The 16,487-nt window shown below is 39.0% G+C and overlaps 2 protein-coding genes across 3 annotated transcripts; one reads left to right on the top strand and one right to left on the bottom strand.

Annotated features, from left to right (window-relative positions):
• Positions 1-615: 615 nt before the first annotated feature.
• On the bottom strand, positions 616-9,318 carry gck (glucokinase (hexokinase 4)). Of its 2 annotated transcripts, none has more exons than XM_084728602.1 (10): positions 8,363-9,318; positions 5,870-6,032; positions 5,594-5,748; positions 4,506-4,625; positions 4,243-4,338; positions 4,024-4,123; positions 3,474-3,657; positions 2,626-2,781; positions 2,024-2,257; positions 616-1,340 (listed from the first exon to the last, which is right to left on the bottom strand). In XM_084728602.1, the coding sequence occupies exons 1-10, from the start codon at positions 8,369-8,371 to the stop codon at positions 1,193-1,195; spliced, it is 1,365 nt and encodes a 454-aa protein (XP_084584728.1). In that variant the 5' UTR covers positions 8,372-9,318; the 3' UTR covers positions 616-1,192. The 2 variants fall into 2 exon arrangements, with proteins under 2 accessions (XP_084584728.1, XP_084584727.1); XM_084728601.1 differs by lacking the exon at positions 8,363-9,318 and adding an exon at positions 6,403-7,776.
• Positions 9,319-9,980: 662 nt separating this feature from the next.
• ykt6 (YKT6 v-SNARE homolog (S. cerevisiae)) lies at positions 9,981-16,208 on the top strand. The gene is made up of 8 exons (XM_084728603.1): positions 9,981-10,506; positions 10,903-11,074; positions 12,281-12,363; positions 13,042-13,142; positions 13,233-13,337; positions 13,486-13,551; positions 14,876-14,977; positions 15,076-16,208. Exons 2-8 carry the CDS (start codon positions 10,971-10,973, stop codon positions 15,109-15,111), a joined length of 597 nt encoding a protein of 198 aa, XP_084584729.1. The 5' UTR covers positions 9,981-10,506; positions 10,903-10,970; the 3' UTR covers positions 15,112-16,208.
• The last annotated feature ends 279 nt before the right edge of the window (positions 16,209-16,487 follow it).

Below are 16,487 nucleotides of genomic sequence, written 5' to 3'. Positions count from 1 at the left end.
GATTTAGCTGTGGTATCTAAGGAAGAATTCACCTCAAAATCCTCTTGTGATCTTTATCCACCTAGATTGTTTTGGTGTGTTACTGAGTTTTGAAGACGTTGGTCGTAGAGACGCCCTTGTTCTCTCAAATATAATGGGACTAGATTGCACTGAGCTTGTGGTGAACAGAGAATACATTTGAAAGACTGTTGAAAAACACTGAGAACTATTTTCTTTTTACCGAACTACACCCACCAACCACATCATTGTGCAGAATGCACATTCGCTTATGCACAAGAGGTTAAAGCTCAGCCGAGGAGGGGCCTAATGTTTACGTCCCATGCTGTCACGAGTACGAGCCTCTTGTCCGTGAGTCGATGCATGCCTCTTTTAGCGTTGCGATATAGTTGCTAGGTGTAGTTCGGTAGAAAGAAATCAGTTCCTGCATTAAACTGCTCACAGCAAGGTCTGTGGATTATCTTGAGTAACTGGTTCATGATTTCTGGAAAGAGACACTGCTGTTGAGTTTTTGGGTTTTTTTTTTTCACTTTAACCACCACAAGCTGAGTGCTGTCAAGTTCCATTATATTCAAGAGAAGACAGACATAGACATACTTGGAAATAAAAACAACAAAGTTTAAAGTACAATAGTTTAATTGAGCAATTTTATTTAGTTTAGCTTATTCACATCCAAAGCATATTTCATCATGCACATATGAAAAACTACAACCTACTGGCAAACACACATAAGGTTGTAAATATATCATTTAAATATACAATACCAGAAATATTTCATTGCTCACAAACAAAAAAATCACTACACAACAAAGCAAATTTGATTTACTCATAGTTTACAACGTCATTTACAAAAACAGTGTTTTGTACATTAACCACTTTGCAATGTATGGTATCAACATCATCAATTATACATCAGCCATTTTTGAAATGGGCCAGTCTGTCGCAGTAAACCAATTCTTAATGTTCAGAAACACTGAAATTGCTACAAGCTGGTCTAATACTACCAGATACAGTCTATAATACAGGTTGTTTGCTGCTTTCTTCTCTGTACATCTTCTGGCAGTGACTGACACACATCCCACAGAGCCTGAAAGAGGCCAGAGCTGCCGACAGTGGATGACATGTCATCAATGTTCCCACACTGAGAGTTCAGTCTTTCTTCACCATTGTCCCTCCTGAGAGCGCACAGCTCCCTTTACTGTGTCAGCATGCATGCAGCCATCTTACAGGCCACAGCTGAGATGAGAGCTGCTCCACGGCCACTTCCCTCCTCCGACTGGATGAAGGTGATCTTACAGTGAGGCGTGAGGTCTCTGACGATTTTGTGGAACTTGTCACGGAAACTGAGAATCAGAGACAGCATATTTACTTTACAGAATCAGTCGAATCTCCATCTGTCACACTCGCTTTGTGCTTTTTAATGCTTAGTTGAGCAAGCTTGATACCCGGCAGTACCCGAGTGATCATTTTAAGTCAAACTATGAACGTTCCCTGATCCTAACCTACTGTTTTCTGTCCTCAAACCTAAGCAGATCTTGATCACAGTGTTGTGTTAGTTGGGTACCAAACTTGCTCAACTGTTACTGGAGCAGTTTGGTAGTCTGGTAGTTTAATGTCAGGCCAACAAACATTCCCTGCCTCCCTGCACCTTAACATGTTTACATAGAAGAAACAAAAAGTATAGCAAAAGCAAGAGATTAAGTTTTCTTTAAAGAAAAAAGAATTAGGAAGCACTGCATGCTGGTCTTTTGAGGCTGTAGAGAGAAAGGTATCTGCCTCTTCCATAATGGATTTGTCTTTGTATGATTGCTGAATAATGGTGCAGTTCCACTTTATACCTGTTTGATTCATTTACTGTCAATAATACTTCAGTAAGCAATAGGAGAAAAGAAAGCATTGTGTATTGTGGTGCGCTTTTGTTTTAGAAAAGGCAAATCTAAACACATTATAGCCATATATCCTTTCCTTAGTGTGTTAATATATTCTGAATGTTCTGATATATTTAACATTTAAGAACATTTCTCACCATGGGTGCAGCTTGTAGACAGATCCATCGACCCCCACTGTGATCTCCATGGCTTCCTGGCTGCGTCGCTCCCGCATCAGGTTGATAACACCAGCGAGCCCTGCGCCGCACATGTGAGCAGAGCGAGTGGAAACACTCTCACAGACCAGACGCACAATGTCACAGTCCAGCTCCGACGGCAGAACGCCCAGCGAGGACAGGATGTTGTAGATTTGTTTTCTGTCCCCAGTGTCACTAGAAGAAAATGGCAGAAAGCAAAATTGTTATATGATGCATTTTTCCTGTTTTCAAAATGGTTCCACTGTGTTCATATGTTTCCTGTGTAATCAGTATTCAAATATTAAATCAAGCTTCTAAATATAGTAACAACCATGAGTGAAGCAAACCAAATTAATCAAACGGCTTCCCCATATTCCCCATCAACATTGTTATGTAAGCTTATGTAATTAGCATATGGTTAGAAAAAATATTTTCCCTTTGCATTTATGCAAATGCATCACGTCTGTCATCTGTTTTTTTTTTTATAGGCATTGTTTATTAAGAACAATGTAGTCCTATGCTGATGGATAACTGCAGCCAGGCTCGGATTTATTGAGTCTCACCTCTCCACCTGTGAGACGAAGCGCGTCTCAAAGCTGCCACGTGTCTTCAGCTGCTCTGAGGCTTCACCGTTAAACAGCAGGTCTTCATTCACCAGCTTCATCAGAACAAGCCTGACCAGCTCACCCATATACTTCCCGCTAATCAGCTTCTCATAACTGCAGGAGACAAGAGCAAGAGACGAGACAGGCAGATTTAAAAACTGAGATATACTGGAAAAAAAAGGATGTGAAAAATTAACTCAAGAGTGGTTGAAATAGTGACAGAAACAGGAAGGTAATGTAGGGTACAAAACACATGTACAAACAACGTTCTGGCTCTACACTGGCTGGGAAAGGAGAGAAGAGCGGATGAGGATGCCAACGTCACTGCTAACGAGGCTGAATGAGGCTGGCCTCAGCAGTTGTCTGTGTGAAGGGGCTGCCAGTGCAAAAGGTAAACAGCCATTAGACCGACAGGCAGCAGAGAGGTATCATTAATCTGACACCTCCATCCGCAGACTGACCACTGACGTATGAGGGCTCTCACCTTTTATAAACATCCTCAGGAAAAACAGCAAGTAGCCTAGCAACCACACAGACACCTCAGGTGAGAGTCAGGTGAGTATTACCACAGAAGGGTGATTAATTCAAAAAAAAAAAAAAACATTACGGGAATGAGAGAGGGAGTGTGTGGCACGTTTGAAATTACAGTATGAATCTCTCACCCCAAATGCCTTTAATGACGCATTACTCTGAGGTGGACCATACACTTGAGTGCATGTGCATACAGTAGATGAAGACATATAGAGTGACCGAACTGGCTTTCCTACGTGTGACTTTGACTGCATGTTTGAATATAATGCACTCACAGCTGATGTGCGGGGTTAATCGAGGTCTCGTCCACCACTCTGTCGTACTCCAGCCTGAACTCCTCCAGCTCCCCGTTGTCTCCAAAGGCCCCCCACTCTGTGTTCACACACATCCGGCCCTCCTCCCCCTCTACCAGCTCCACAGTCCTCATCTCCTCCATGTAACACACATTACAACCAGTGCCTAGAGAGAAGGAAAAATATGAACCTTAGATGTGTACGATGGAGTATTAGGGCCATATTATGGGAAATAGGAGAGGAAGTTTCTTTTTCTTTTTTCTGGGGGGGGATTTTGTGTTGAATTGTCAAAAACAAAGTTGTAATACTATGTTGAGAATAAAGTTGAAATGGTATTTTAACCTGACATTATGACTCTATTCTCATAATGCAACATTTAAAAGAAAAGTCTTCCACCTCTTTTTTTTCCCCTATGCTTGGCCCTTATACACTTCCATAGATGTGCTTGAGTCTGCATGGCTCTGCATATAAGTGTGTTCATGAATGCATATCAGCTGTGCACTCAAGCTTGTGTGTCTTTAGATCTACTTACCAACAATCATCCCGACTTCACAGCTGCGATCCTCATAATAGCAGGAAATCATGGTGGCTACTGTGTCATTCACCATGGCAACCACATCCATCTCAAAGTCCTGAAGCACAACACCAAATCACAACTTATTTACAGTCATCCAACTGTATGGATGTGTTAAAAATCAATCCTCTTATAGTGTGTTTCTTAGGAAGAGAATAATAATGTGAAGAAACTCACCCCTCGTCTCTTGATAGCATCTCTGAGTAAACCAACAACATTGTTCCCTTCTGCCCCAGAGGCCTTGAAGCCTTTGGTCCAGTTTAGCAGGATACCCTGTGGAAAAAAAAGACCACAAACATATAAAGTTTATAATAAATACAGAACTTTTATAAATTAAATTAAGCGAATCAAATAGTCTTTTCTTGAGGGGGGAAGTTGATAGAGGTTACTGTTACCCATCTTAGTATTGTTTAAATGTATGGACAAGTATATCATCCTACCTTGTCAATGTCCTCGTGTCGTACAGGAAAGGAGAAAGTGAAACCCAGAGGAAGCTTCATGTGCTTGATATGATGTTTGTCCAAAAAGTCTGACATACACTCTGCTATGTAGTCAAACAGCTGCAGGGAGGGAGAAAGGGAGGATATGAGATGTGGAAATACCTGCACAGTAATTGGTGCTACTTGCATTCTGAGGGGTTTAAAGGGATAGTTCAGATTTCTTCGAAGTAGTGTTGTAAGAGGTACTTATTCATAGCCTGTATATTAGCTAAAAGAATGGCAATCCTCCAGTTTGGAGAAGCAGCAGGGGTACCAGGGAGCAATATGCTGCTGTGGACAGGGTCAAGTGTATGTTATATTTAGAATATTTTCAACACTTTACCTAGCCACTATACAGCCTTTCCTGACAGGAAGTTGCTGTTATATAAGCCAAATATCATTCTTTGCAAAGCAACCAGACTCCTTTGGTAAAATCAGTAATTTTACCTCACAGAAAGCAAGAGTTGCTGGTCTACTGCTGCATCGATTGTTCAGTTTGTTTGTCTTACTGTGTGGCTTCAGTGAATCTGAACTAATCTTTAAAAACACCAACGTCACAGCATGAGGTAGCGGTAGACCTGCAACTTCCATGTTCTTTGAGGTAAAATTATTATTTTTCCTAAAGGAGTGTGGTTGCTTTGGAGAGAGTGATATTTGGTTTATTATAACAGAAGTTTCCAGTCAAAAGGCTGCCTGATGGTACAGTAAAGCAGTGAAAATCTTCTAAATATAGTGTATTTGGTGTTTATTTTTTTAGCTTGTCTTTTGTAGGTGCCAAAAATAAGTTTGCGTGACCCTGTCCAAAGCAGTACAATGCTTAGCTTCCTACACCAGTACTCCTGCTGCTTCTCCAAACTGAGGTCGTGTTGACCACCATCGACAAAAATTCTCAATTATCCCTTTAAAGTCAATGCTGTATTTACAGAAGATCAGACCCTTTACAAAAATTCTTGACACTCTTATAGTTTTGAAGAGCCACCATTGAGCTTTAGCAATTACTATGTCACTTATTGATACTATTGGCATTGTTAATTCCTAGAGTCATTCACCATTTCAGCAGTGCCTGTCATGGCATCTTCAGGAATGGAGTACATCTGGTTCTTGGTCTCCACCTTCCAGCTCCTCTCCTCATCCTCGCCCACCTTCACCAGCATCACCCGGAAGTTCGTCCCCCCGAGGTCCAGTGCCAGGAAATCACCCACCTCTGTCAAATACACACAGCACATCTATATGCATTGTACTGGCTTCACCTTCGTGGTGAGAGCTGCATGATTTTTACCCAAAAAAGTAAACATGTTATGATTGAATGAAAGCATCTACAGTACCTGATCCCTCAGGGGTGGAGCAAACATAAGTTGGAAGCATTTTGACGCTGGCCTCTTCGTGTGTCTCCAAACGCAGCCCTCTCTCCATCTCACGCTGCATCCTCTTCATGACTTCTTTTAGCTCTTCCTTATTCAGCCTGAACTCTGACAGGATCTGCTCAACCTGCAACAAGGCAAGAGAAGAGCACCATCAGGAGCTGCACATGGACCAACCATTTAACTTTAGATTTACTTAGTTTAGACACCATATGCACTGGGGCTATGCTTGTAAATCATAACTGAAAACAGAGTTTTCACTTTTGAAAAGTGACAAGAAGAATCGAAATCAGAGAAAGTAACAGCACAAAGTAGCATCTCAAACAAGATCGTCACCCAGAGGTTCTTCTGAAACGACACGGATCAGTCTGCGTGTAAAGACTGTGGTTAATTCACACGCCGGTCACATGGGATAAAAACACAAATTCCAGGAAATACTAACAGTACAAATGACTTCAACCTCTACAAATCTCATCAGACAAAAAATCGAATCTTACCAAGAGGATTTTATCAAGCACAGAGCAAGGCATCTTCACCATCTGGTTGAGATGAGAGCTGACACACGGCATCTTCACAGCTTTAACTAAATGAGCCCCTGTGTGTGTTTCTAGGTGTGTGGTGAGTGTGTGTGTGCAGAGTCAGTGAAGTGTGAGTAGCGCTGAATGAGAGAACCTCAGCTGTTTTTATGCCCAGGTGAAGTGGGCCGGCCACGCCACATGCAAATAATGACCACCCCTTCCCCGATCTCACCCCATCTGGCGACCGGGGTTCAAACACACATGCATGCACGTACGCAGACACACACACACACACACACACACACACACACACACACACACACACACACACACACACACACACACAGAAGTACAGCCATAGAAGCACAGAGCCAAAAATCTATGCGACCTACTTTTTACAAGAAATTAAGTTTTATAGACAGTTCTTTTTATTGTGGGAAGGCAAATATTTATAAAACATGACAAACATATCACTGACTGGTTAAGAATTTAGATATATTTGTATTTATTATATAGCGTTGTCATATATTTATTTTATAACTCAATTCAACATATAGCTCTGTCATGGCTGAATAGAAATAATCTCTTTATTCTTGAAAAAGAGGCTTTTCAGCCCAGTGAGGTTTTCCTTGTTTTATGGTTATCTGAACAAAAAAACCCCCAAAATCATAATCTTACAATAATCACTGACTTTTCAGTCACTGTGGAGGTATGTAAATGATCTCTGATGGCCTTTTAACATGGCAAAGATGAGTTCAGATAAATTTAGTAAATTATTCTTTGCTTTCATGTGGCACAGTGTAACCTGTGACCTGGAGCTCACACACCTGACTGAGGTCTTACAGTCTGCCAACATCACAAAACAAATAACCTTGAACATGAACCTTGTGATCTCAACTTTCTTTTATTTAGAAGAGCATCATGCCACGGCGTTGCTCAACCTCAATGCTGGAAATTCATAGGCCCAGGAGGGTTACACACATATTTGTTTAATTATTCATTTGTTTAAAATTAGAAACATGTCTAAAATTAGCAACAGCGAGGGATGAATGACCTCTAAAACTAATAATAGTAAGCTGCAGGTGAAGGTCTCCTGTGCTTATCAGCTGCAGTAGTTTACCTGAGCAGAGGTCAGAGCTTTTCTTAGCTCTGACCTCTGGCTGTGAGGTAACAGTGACCCTCTCCCCCACTGCCCTGACTGTAGTTAACCCAAAGAATCACACTGACCCAAAGACACAGACATGCATGTAATGTAGCATGTAATATGCCACTTAAACTTTACTTTTCTACTTAAATATCAGTAGCTTTAAGTTTTGGGGGGAATACATTGTGTATCTTCTAAATATTGAATTAAATATAATAGTTAGACATATTTAATATTATTTAATAGTTAAATAGATGATACGATGTTTTGTACTGATGCAACATTACAACAAATGTTCTTGATGTTTTGTCCATCAGTTTATACAACAAATTGAGATCCATACTGCAGCCATGGTCGCATTCAAAGGACTTAATACTTATAAACTCAATGACATGCATGTCTGCTTATTTACCATTTTATCTGTTTAGCTGTATGTTTTGCTAAAGTTAAATGTATCTAATCCTTGTTGGTCTATCTGAGTTTCTTTAATTACTTATTTTGCACTTATTAAATGGGTACATATTAAGTTACATTTTTGATTACTCTTTAGCTATATTGAGTTACAGATAGATAGATAGATAGATAGATAGATAGATAGACAGAATGAGTGAATATATACATACATAAATAAATACATCAATAAATTAAATATTTTGATCAGGTTTGTGACACTCAGGATCAGCTTTGTGAAATGTAAGACTCAGAGGAGAAGCAGAAGGTCCATACTCAGCATATGCCATATGTCAATACAACCTAGATTTTCATGAACTGTGTATAAACTTTATTTTTCTTTACCTTATCCATCGTATCACGACGATGATTAAATCCTAAGTGCCGACCATCAGTGCTGTGCAGTGGAAGTTCGCTCGTTCTTCGAAGGAGTTTTGGAAATTCCCAAGTTTCTTCTGTTATTGTCTTTTTACTCGGCGTCCGTGGATGTGTTGTACAGAAAATGTTATCCTCTTACGGGAAGTTGCCCATTTTGATCTAAATAATATTCAGAAACACATTTACATAGCTGCAGTATTTTCATGAAGGCCTAGCTGGTAAACAGTGAAATTAAACCTCAAGAAAAGCAGGCAGATGTGTCATAAAGAGCCTAAGGATTTGTCATCATTTTTGTGACAAAACTAAGTATTCATCGTCATTCCTGCAGATATATCGTGGATTCGTCGTCATTATTGTAGTAACAGGTCCAGTTATCATCCGCACTGGCGCACTGGATGTGCCATCATTCCCAACAGTCAGTTAAACAAGAAAAATACATTAAAGCATTGAATTGTCCATCCAAACTTCCATTCAAATAATGAATCATTCAGTATTACAGAAAAAGAGAAAATATACAGCAAACCTCCTCGTGACTGTCCTTCTTACTGACCGTGTTACTTCAATATCTAAATGCAACCAAAACTAGTTCCAGGAAAGAAAAATCATTTCTTCCCTCGGTGCAGCTGACCTGTCAACAGATGCACCTAAAGACTCAGCGGTTTCCATGCCAAAACGATTTCAATGTGTTGCCTTGGAAATGAATTACGGTCACACTTCTGCCATGGAAAACACTTAACCACTGAGTTAAGTGGCCAGGACGAAATTGTTAAATGGAGCAAGATCACCAGAGAAAACATCTATTGAGGGGGCCATGTTTTTGGTAGACCAAAAAAACCTCTGGTAGACTCACAAGGCCACCAAGCTGTTTAAAACCTTTAAACCAGTGGGAATTAATACCAAGTGGTATTATCTACAAAGATCGAAAACACTATAAAATCAAATTAAGCTAATAAAAAGTCAACCTTTTTAAATTTAATTAATTTAATTAAGGTAACTATTTATTTATTTATTTATTTATTTATTTATTTATTTATTTATAGGGTTGTATGGTTAGTGTCCAGATAGGACACACTTTAAATAAGTTAAACCTAAAATTTAAAATTTCTTTAAGTTTTATTCGATCTATTAATTGAAAATCTCTCATAAATGCGCGTATAAAGTCTCGCAAAAATTGATCAGATATTTTGTTATCAATATACACTGTATAGCTTATATGTATTTGCAATCTATGCTCATCAATAAGGATGGCAAAACGGGAAAAAAGTTAAAAAAAAAAAAAAAAAAAAAAAAAAAAAGCATTTCAAGTTTTTTTGTTTTGTTTTGTTTTGTTTTTAGGTTTGCACTACTTCACACATCACCTTATATTTTATTGATGAATATCATTTATTGTTTTACACGTTTTACTTAAATTTTTTTTATTTTAGAATTTTAGAATTCATCTTATACTGTATTGATGCGTATTCTGACACTGGTATTATCTTTATACTTTTTTATTGTATTGTCTAGCTTTTCCTCGTTTGTTATCCCTTTTATTCCTTACATATCTCTGTTTGCTTGTGTCGAGATCTTCGAAAAACTGAATTGGCTAATTCTCTGAATAAATAATGGATACTGAAATGAAGTGTAACAAACATAGATGTATCTGACTATTCTGTCTGATATTAGGCTATATCTCTGCTATTATGTCTCCACACAGCACCACCCACACATACCTACCTAAAGCCACACGTTTTCATGATGACGTCTCACTCCAGCCAACAGTTATAACATGTTTTATTTTGCTGTAAGATTGAGGAAAGTTCATAATGCGTCTCAGGTTGAATGTTGTTTATAGGTGCAAGATCCACAGGTTTGACTATCCTCAATCGGAACTATAACAATAGCGTAGTACTTGTTTCCACCGGAGTCATTATTCCGTCGGACCGTTTGAGGATCGTGACGTGGTGATTGGTCACTAAACTGCATATTGAAAACTATAGTTAGCGTTAACAATATTGTGATTAGACAGCCGGACGTCTGTTCTACATATCAATGAGTTTTAGTTCATGTGGAATAAAAAGTTTAATCGGTTGTTTTGACGGGAATCACACGGTTTGCTGCTAATTTGTCTGGTAAGTTTGCTGTTGAGGCCTCACGAACACCAGATAGCATCTGTAGCTAGCAGTAGGCTTGATTTAATCTCAGAAATGTAGAAATGTTTTAAACCGGATTTAGTAATATGATCACTAGGGTGTGGTAAGTTTGTACCACTCACTGTTCGTTAACCAAACTGTCCTGGCCTGGATATAAAGCTTTAACGTTACTGAAGCCGGTAATAGCTAAAAATACTATATTAGCCTGGTGGCTAATAACAAGGCGGCTACTTTCACTCGTAAGCTAACACTTATCAGCTGAACTTCACTCAAGTTTCTTTAGCTGCGTTATTGTTAGCAGGGCAGCTAGCTGGCTGACTTGGATAAGAGATAATGCTCTCATGTGATTCTGGTTGTGTCATTCCAATCTTTCAGATTAGATCATCGGGGCTGTGTGATCGTGTTTACTGTGACTGACTCAGTAGAACCGATCCTGCGGCAGCATGAAGCTCTACAGCCTCAGTGTCCATCACAAAGGAGCGACTAAAGCCAACCTCCTCAAAGCGGCCTATGACCTCACCTCCTTCAGCTTCTTTCAGCGCTCCAGGTGGGTCTGCCTCGATGTAACCAGCTTATATATTTTAAATGTGTGTTTGTCCTCATTACCTGTCAGCACTTTATAGAGAAGAAACCTGATAATTAATTACAAACTACAATACATTTTAGTGCAAATCTAAATTCCTAAAAAGTTCAGACCGTGTGTAAAACGTAAATAAAACAGATATTTGCCCATCATTTTTGGCTTGTATTAAACTGAATATAGTACAAAGACTTGGATATTTCATTTTAAACCTGATAAAATATTTTTGTAAACGTACAATTATTCTGAATTAGCTTGCAACACTTTTCAAAAAAATGTTGGAACAGGGACAACAAAAGAATGCTTAGAAAAACACATCTGTGGAACAGGTTACTTGTAGTGGCAATATCATGATTGGGTGTGAAAAAAAGGCATCCTCACAAGGCTCAGTTGTTTAGAAGCAAGCATGGGGTGAGGTTCAGTACTTTGTGAAAATTGTATTGTAATATTCCAACAGCTAAAGAATCTGGTCAGAAGGGGCAAAGCTAAAAGCCAACATTGAATGCTCATGACGTGCGACCCATTAGGTGGCACTGCATTACATAAAACACATGATTGCATAAAGGATATCATTATACGGGCTCGGGAACACTTTGGAAAACTGTTGTCAGTACACACAATTTGTCACTGCATCTACAAAATAGTTAGTTAGTTAAGACTCTGCTATGCAAATCAAAATATCAACAACATCCAGAAACACTGCAGACTTCTCTGGGTGTGAGCTCATCTGAGATGAGATGAACCCAAAGTAGCTTTGACGTAAATGACTTTGGGTACTAGACTGGCCTGCCTGCAGTCCAGACCTGTCTCACTTTGAAAATATGTGCTGCATTATGAAGCACAAAATACAATAACACACCCTGGAGTGTTGAGCAGATGAAGTCTCTCACGCCTCTGTCCCAACTTTATCGGAACATGTTGCAGGCATTAAACTCAAAATGAGTGTACATTTACAAAAAATTAAGTTAATTAGTTTGAACATTAATTATCTTGTTTTTGTATTGTATTCAATTGAATATAGATCAAAGTATTCGCAAATCATTGTATTATGTTTTTAATTTACATTCAACACAGTGTCCCAAGTTTTTTAGAACTGGGGTTCGTATAAATAATGCTGCCTGAACATTTAGGGATACTTTTCCACCAGTGACATTCTTGTTTTGGTTTATTTAGTGTTCAAGAGTTCATGACCTTCACCAGTGCCTTGATTGTTGAACGGACATCACAAGGAAGCCGTGCCTCTGTCAAAGAACAAGGTAAAGATAAGCAGGTTCAGCCCAGTGTGACGGTCGCATAAAAAGTTTGATTTTTACTAACTTAATTTCAATATAACATAATTTTGACTTAATTTAAGTCAGGTGTTTAATTCTACCTGGAAACACTTAACTTGTGTGTTTTGGTATTTGGTCAGGCTGATTGTCGACATGTCAGTGTTGCTCTACACTTGTCTAGTTTTCACTTGGTTTGATGCCACCAAGTCTACCTAACAGTATAACTTTATGTTGTTGTGTGTGAAACAGGCATGTAGTTAATGTATACAGTACCAGGGGTGTTGAATGTTTTTTATGAATAAATGAACAAATATAAGTTTTTTGCTGCTTCTGTCTATGGTAGCTGCTCTTACATAGAAACACCCTGTCACATTAACACCCATTCTTACTCACTCAGCATGAAACAAACTGAATAATAAAAATGATAGGCATATGTAATGGCACTTTTCTTGAAGCTAATGTTAAAAAATGTCAAGAAAAGCACAGCCACCATGCACGAAAACGGCAAATCAGTCATCATATGGAGAATTTTGTGCTAACATTTATTTGAAAGTATATTAGTTTTACTTTGGCTTTTTGGCTCTAGGATCATCTGTATCATAAATGCTTTTGTTATCATACTTCTGTTTTGATAATCCCAGCATGGTTCCTCCTTTCTCTCAGAGTACCTGTGCCATGTGTATGTAAGAAACGACAACCTGAGTGCTGTGGTCATCGCAGATAATGAATACCCACAAAGAGTCTGCTTCACATTGCTAGACAAGGTGGGTACAAAAACATGTAAATAAGGACATGTGATTATTAAATTTTGGTGTCAACATCAGTAAATGAAACGGCGGTCTGTTTTGTTTCAGGTATTAGAGGAGTTCTCTAGACAAGTGGACAGTATAGACTGGCCCTCTGGTAATCCTGACACCATAAACTACAAAGGCCTGGATATTCACCTTTCTAAATATCAGGTCAGTTTTAATCTGTGTGTCAGGAATTGTGTCAAAGGAAACCCAGATTGTTTACTACTATAATCATGGAGATGAAATTTGTCAGTCTGCTTGTGGTTGATCAAAGAGCTTGTTTTCCTGACAGCTTGTTGTTGTTTTTTTCCCTCAGAACCCCAGGGAAGCAGATGCAATGACCAAAGTTCAGGCAGAGCTGGATGAGACAAAGATCATTTTGGTAAAATACTTTTCTAAATTTAGACCCAATGCTTTAATCAAGAGGCTGAAATACATGCACATTCACATTAGAAGATGTTTTTAGTTTTCTAATGTAGAAGAACACATGCATAGAATTTGGAAAGCACACACTACTAGAGTACTAAACTATGGGGGGCAAAAAGTTTTTTTTTTCTTAGCGTCAGGGTCCCAGAACTGTCACTGTGAACTGTAGTGGGAAAATAATCTACAGACCAAAATCTGTAATCATTGCATTGGTTTTATTGACCAAATTGCAAACATGCAAACTTGTCAGCAAGTGCTGAATGAAATGGAGCCAATCAATTTGCCAGTCACAGTGCAGCATGAGCTCAGACCATCTGTCTGTGATGTGCTGTGTGGAAAAAGTTGTAATGAACATGACATAGTGGTGAGGGCCAGCCATGAAATTCTGGCTTATTTTTGGAGAGTAGTGGCAGTAACCTGGATATAATATGCCCTTCAACAGAATACACCAAGTTTTAATTGCTCTCTTTGAAGCAGATGATAAATACATGTGTACAACAGGTAATGCATGCATGAGGTAGTTCTGATCAAAAGCAGAAGAAAACAGGACAAAACTGAGATTCAAATATTTTCTTTTCCACTAGTTTTTACATTAATTAGTTTATCCGCCATTTAACATGTTGGATATAGTAGCAAACTATAAAACAGATAAATTAACAAGGCAGCTGTCTATATTACTAGCTCAGAATCAGTAACTAATTTTGGTGCTGAGTTTTTTATTTATTTATTTATTTATTTATTCATTCATTTTAACTAATTATTTGAGTCAGTATAAATAATCTATTCTAATGCATTGTTATTGATCATACTCTAGGGGAGCATTGGGCAAGAAGACTGGGCGACACTTTTATCATTTTAAACACCAGGAAAATACACATTTTAAGAACTATTATTAGTGGTAGTATTAGTATTATCAATATTTATCTTGTTTATTGTTTGCCATCATCCTTAAATCTCAGTTTTGTTCTGCTTTCCTCTGCTTTTGGATATCAACTTGCTCATGGATGCATCATAGGATATAAATGTAATTATTACTTTGTACTTTATTTTGCTCAATCTTGTAATCCTGTCAGCTTGTGACCAGAACCAGAGTAATCCTAAAATTCATCAGAAATGAGCATGTTGTATCTTATTTTTCAAAACTTAAAATGAACACCCTTTTCACCCCTAACCAGTTTGTGTGCCAGTATTTGTGGCCCTACATGCCTGAAATAGCACACAGCATTTCCTGAGCCCTTGTCAGATCAAATCTTTACACTGCACACTATTTGTTTCTGTAGCACAACACCATGGAAAGTCTGTTGGAGAGAGGAGAGAAACTGGATGATCTTGTGGCAAAGTCAGAGCACCTGGGAACCCAGTCCAAAGCCTTCTACAAGACTGTGAGTACTGACGACTCACCTCATCGACACCTGACAGAAAGTCAAACTGCTACTCGCCTGTTCAGATGTTTGACTGTGTGTTCATGTTCAACCTGCAGGCACGTAAACAGAACTCATGCTGTGAAATCATGTGATGCCGCTGCCTCGTCCTCGTGGACACGCCTCTCTCTGCCTTTCTGCTTTTCCTACAACTCCCATCATGCACCTGCCACCAGCTCTCGACACAACGGACAGAACGGACGCTGTGTAGTCTGGAATGGGGCACCGGGATAAGATCGAGAAAGGATGGAAGGTGGTGGCCAGTCGAAGTAGTGTGACCTCTCCGGATCGTGGCTGATGGGGGCTGAAGGAGTGATGGGAAGAAGTAACATTTGAATTATTTTTAACCTTTCAAAGGGTAAACATCTGTGTGGTGTTTCAATACCAGCTGGGAACATACTAGTGTGACGTTGTGTATTGGTGATGTATTGTTGAAATGTCTTCAAACCATTTAATGTTATTCAGATTCAATCAAATTTTAATAGTTTGATTTCAAAGAGTATTAACCATGGTTGTGCTTCTGCTTCAAGGCAACTCTGACAATCTCACAGTCTTACTTGTGAATTCATAAAATACGTCACCGTTTCTATTCAGTTCTTCTGTTTCTCTTGCAGACGTAACCTTTGTTGCCCACAAGGTGGCCCTGTTTATATTCTTTATTGTTCCAGCGAGCCTCAGTGTTGAGGTCAGTCTCAAAACTGAAATGTGAGCCGAGACCAGCAGGTGGCTGCTTGGACACATAATATCATAACTTTCACAGAATTTTACAGTGATATTGAAACATCTTTGCTAGACTAGATAAAATGGTGTGACTTCTTTGCTTTTCTCTGTCTCATAGTGTTAAACTAAATCTTAAACATTCCCACCTTGAGTGAGTGAGTTATTGAGTGATGATGCTCTTAAAGCTGAGGAGCGGTGGGGAAAATAAAATGTAGAAACATGCTGCTTCATAGACGCAGCCTTACTGCATTGTGGCTAACGTTTAACCCCTGTAATCTCTCCCGTTGAAACGTTTAATAGTCTCATGAGAAGGAATCTCTGTTCACTTTCTGTACTGTAGCCATGCTTTTCACTCTGATAGCCAGCACACGTTGATGACACTTTGGCAGGTTTTTAGAGCTAAAAAAAAAGCCCCACTTGGACAGACTGCTGCAGTCCAGGGCTCGTCTGTACCTCTCAAACCAGGGATCACTGACATTTTACCATCATTTATTTTGACTGAGGTGATTGTGGCTGTTGCACACAAGTTTCTCCTAAAATGGGTGTAACATTTGAAAAGAAAACAGACATACGGTATGCTGAGTGATTTAAATTGAGTGATTTCACATACCAGTCTTATTTTAAGTCACTCCACAGCTGTTTTTTTTTTTTTTTTTTACTGTCAGCACTGTTTGCTTTCTGGGTAGAAATTTCTTTCTTCAGGAACTGAGATGCCTTTGGTCTTGTATTTTAGATGTTTCTCTGCTCGCTT

The sequence above is a fragment of the Lutjanus erythropterus genome, chromosome 10 (assembly GCF_056507025.1).
Source record: "Lutjanus erythropterus isolate fLutEry1 chromosome 10, fLutEry1.hap2, whole genome shotgun sequence".
Taxonomy (NCBI): Eukaryota; Metazoa; Chordata; class Actinopteri; order Lutjaniformes; family Lutjanidae; genus Lutjanus; species Lutjanus erythropterus.
The sequence above is the reverse complement of the archived record's forward strand: the minus strand, read 5'-3'. Positions and strand labels throughout refer to the sequence as shown.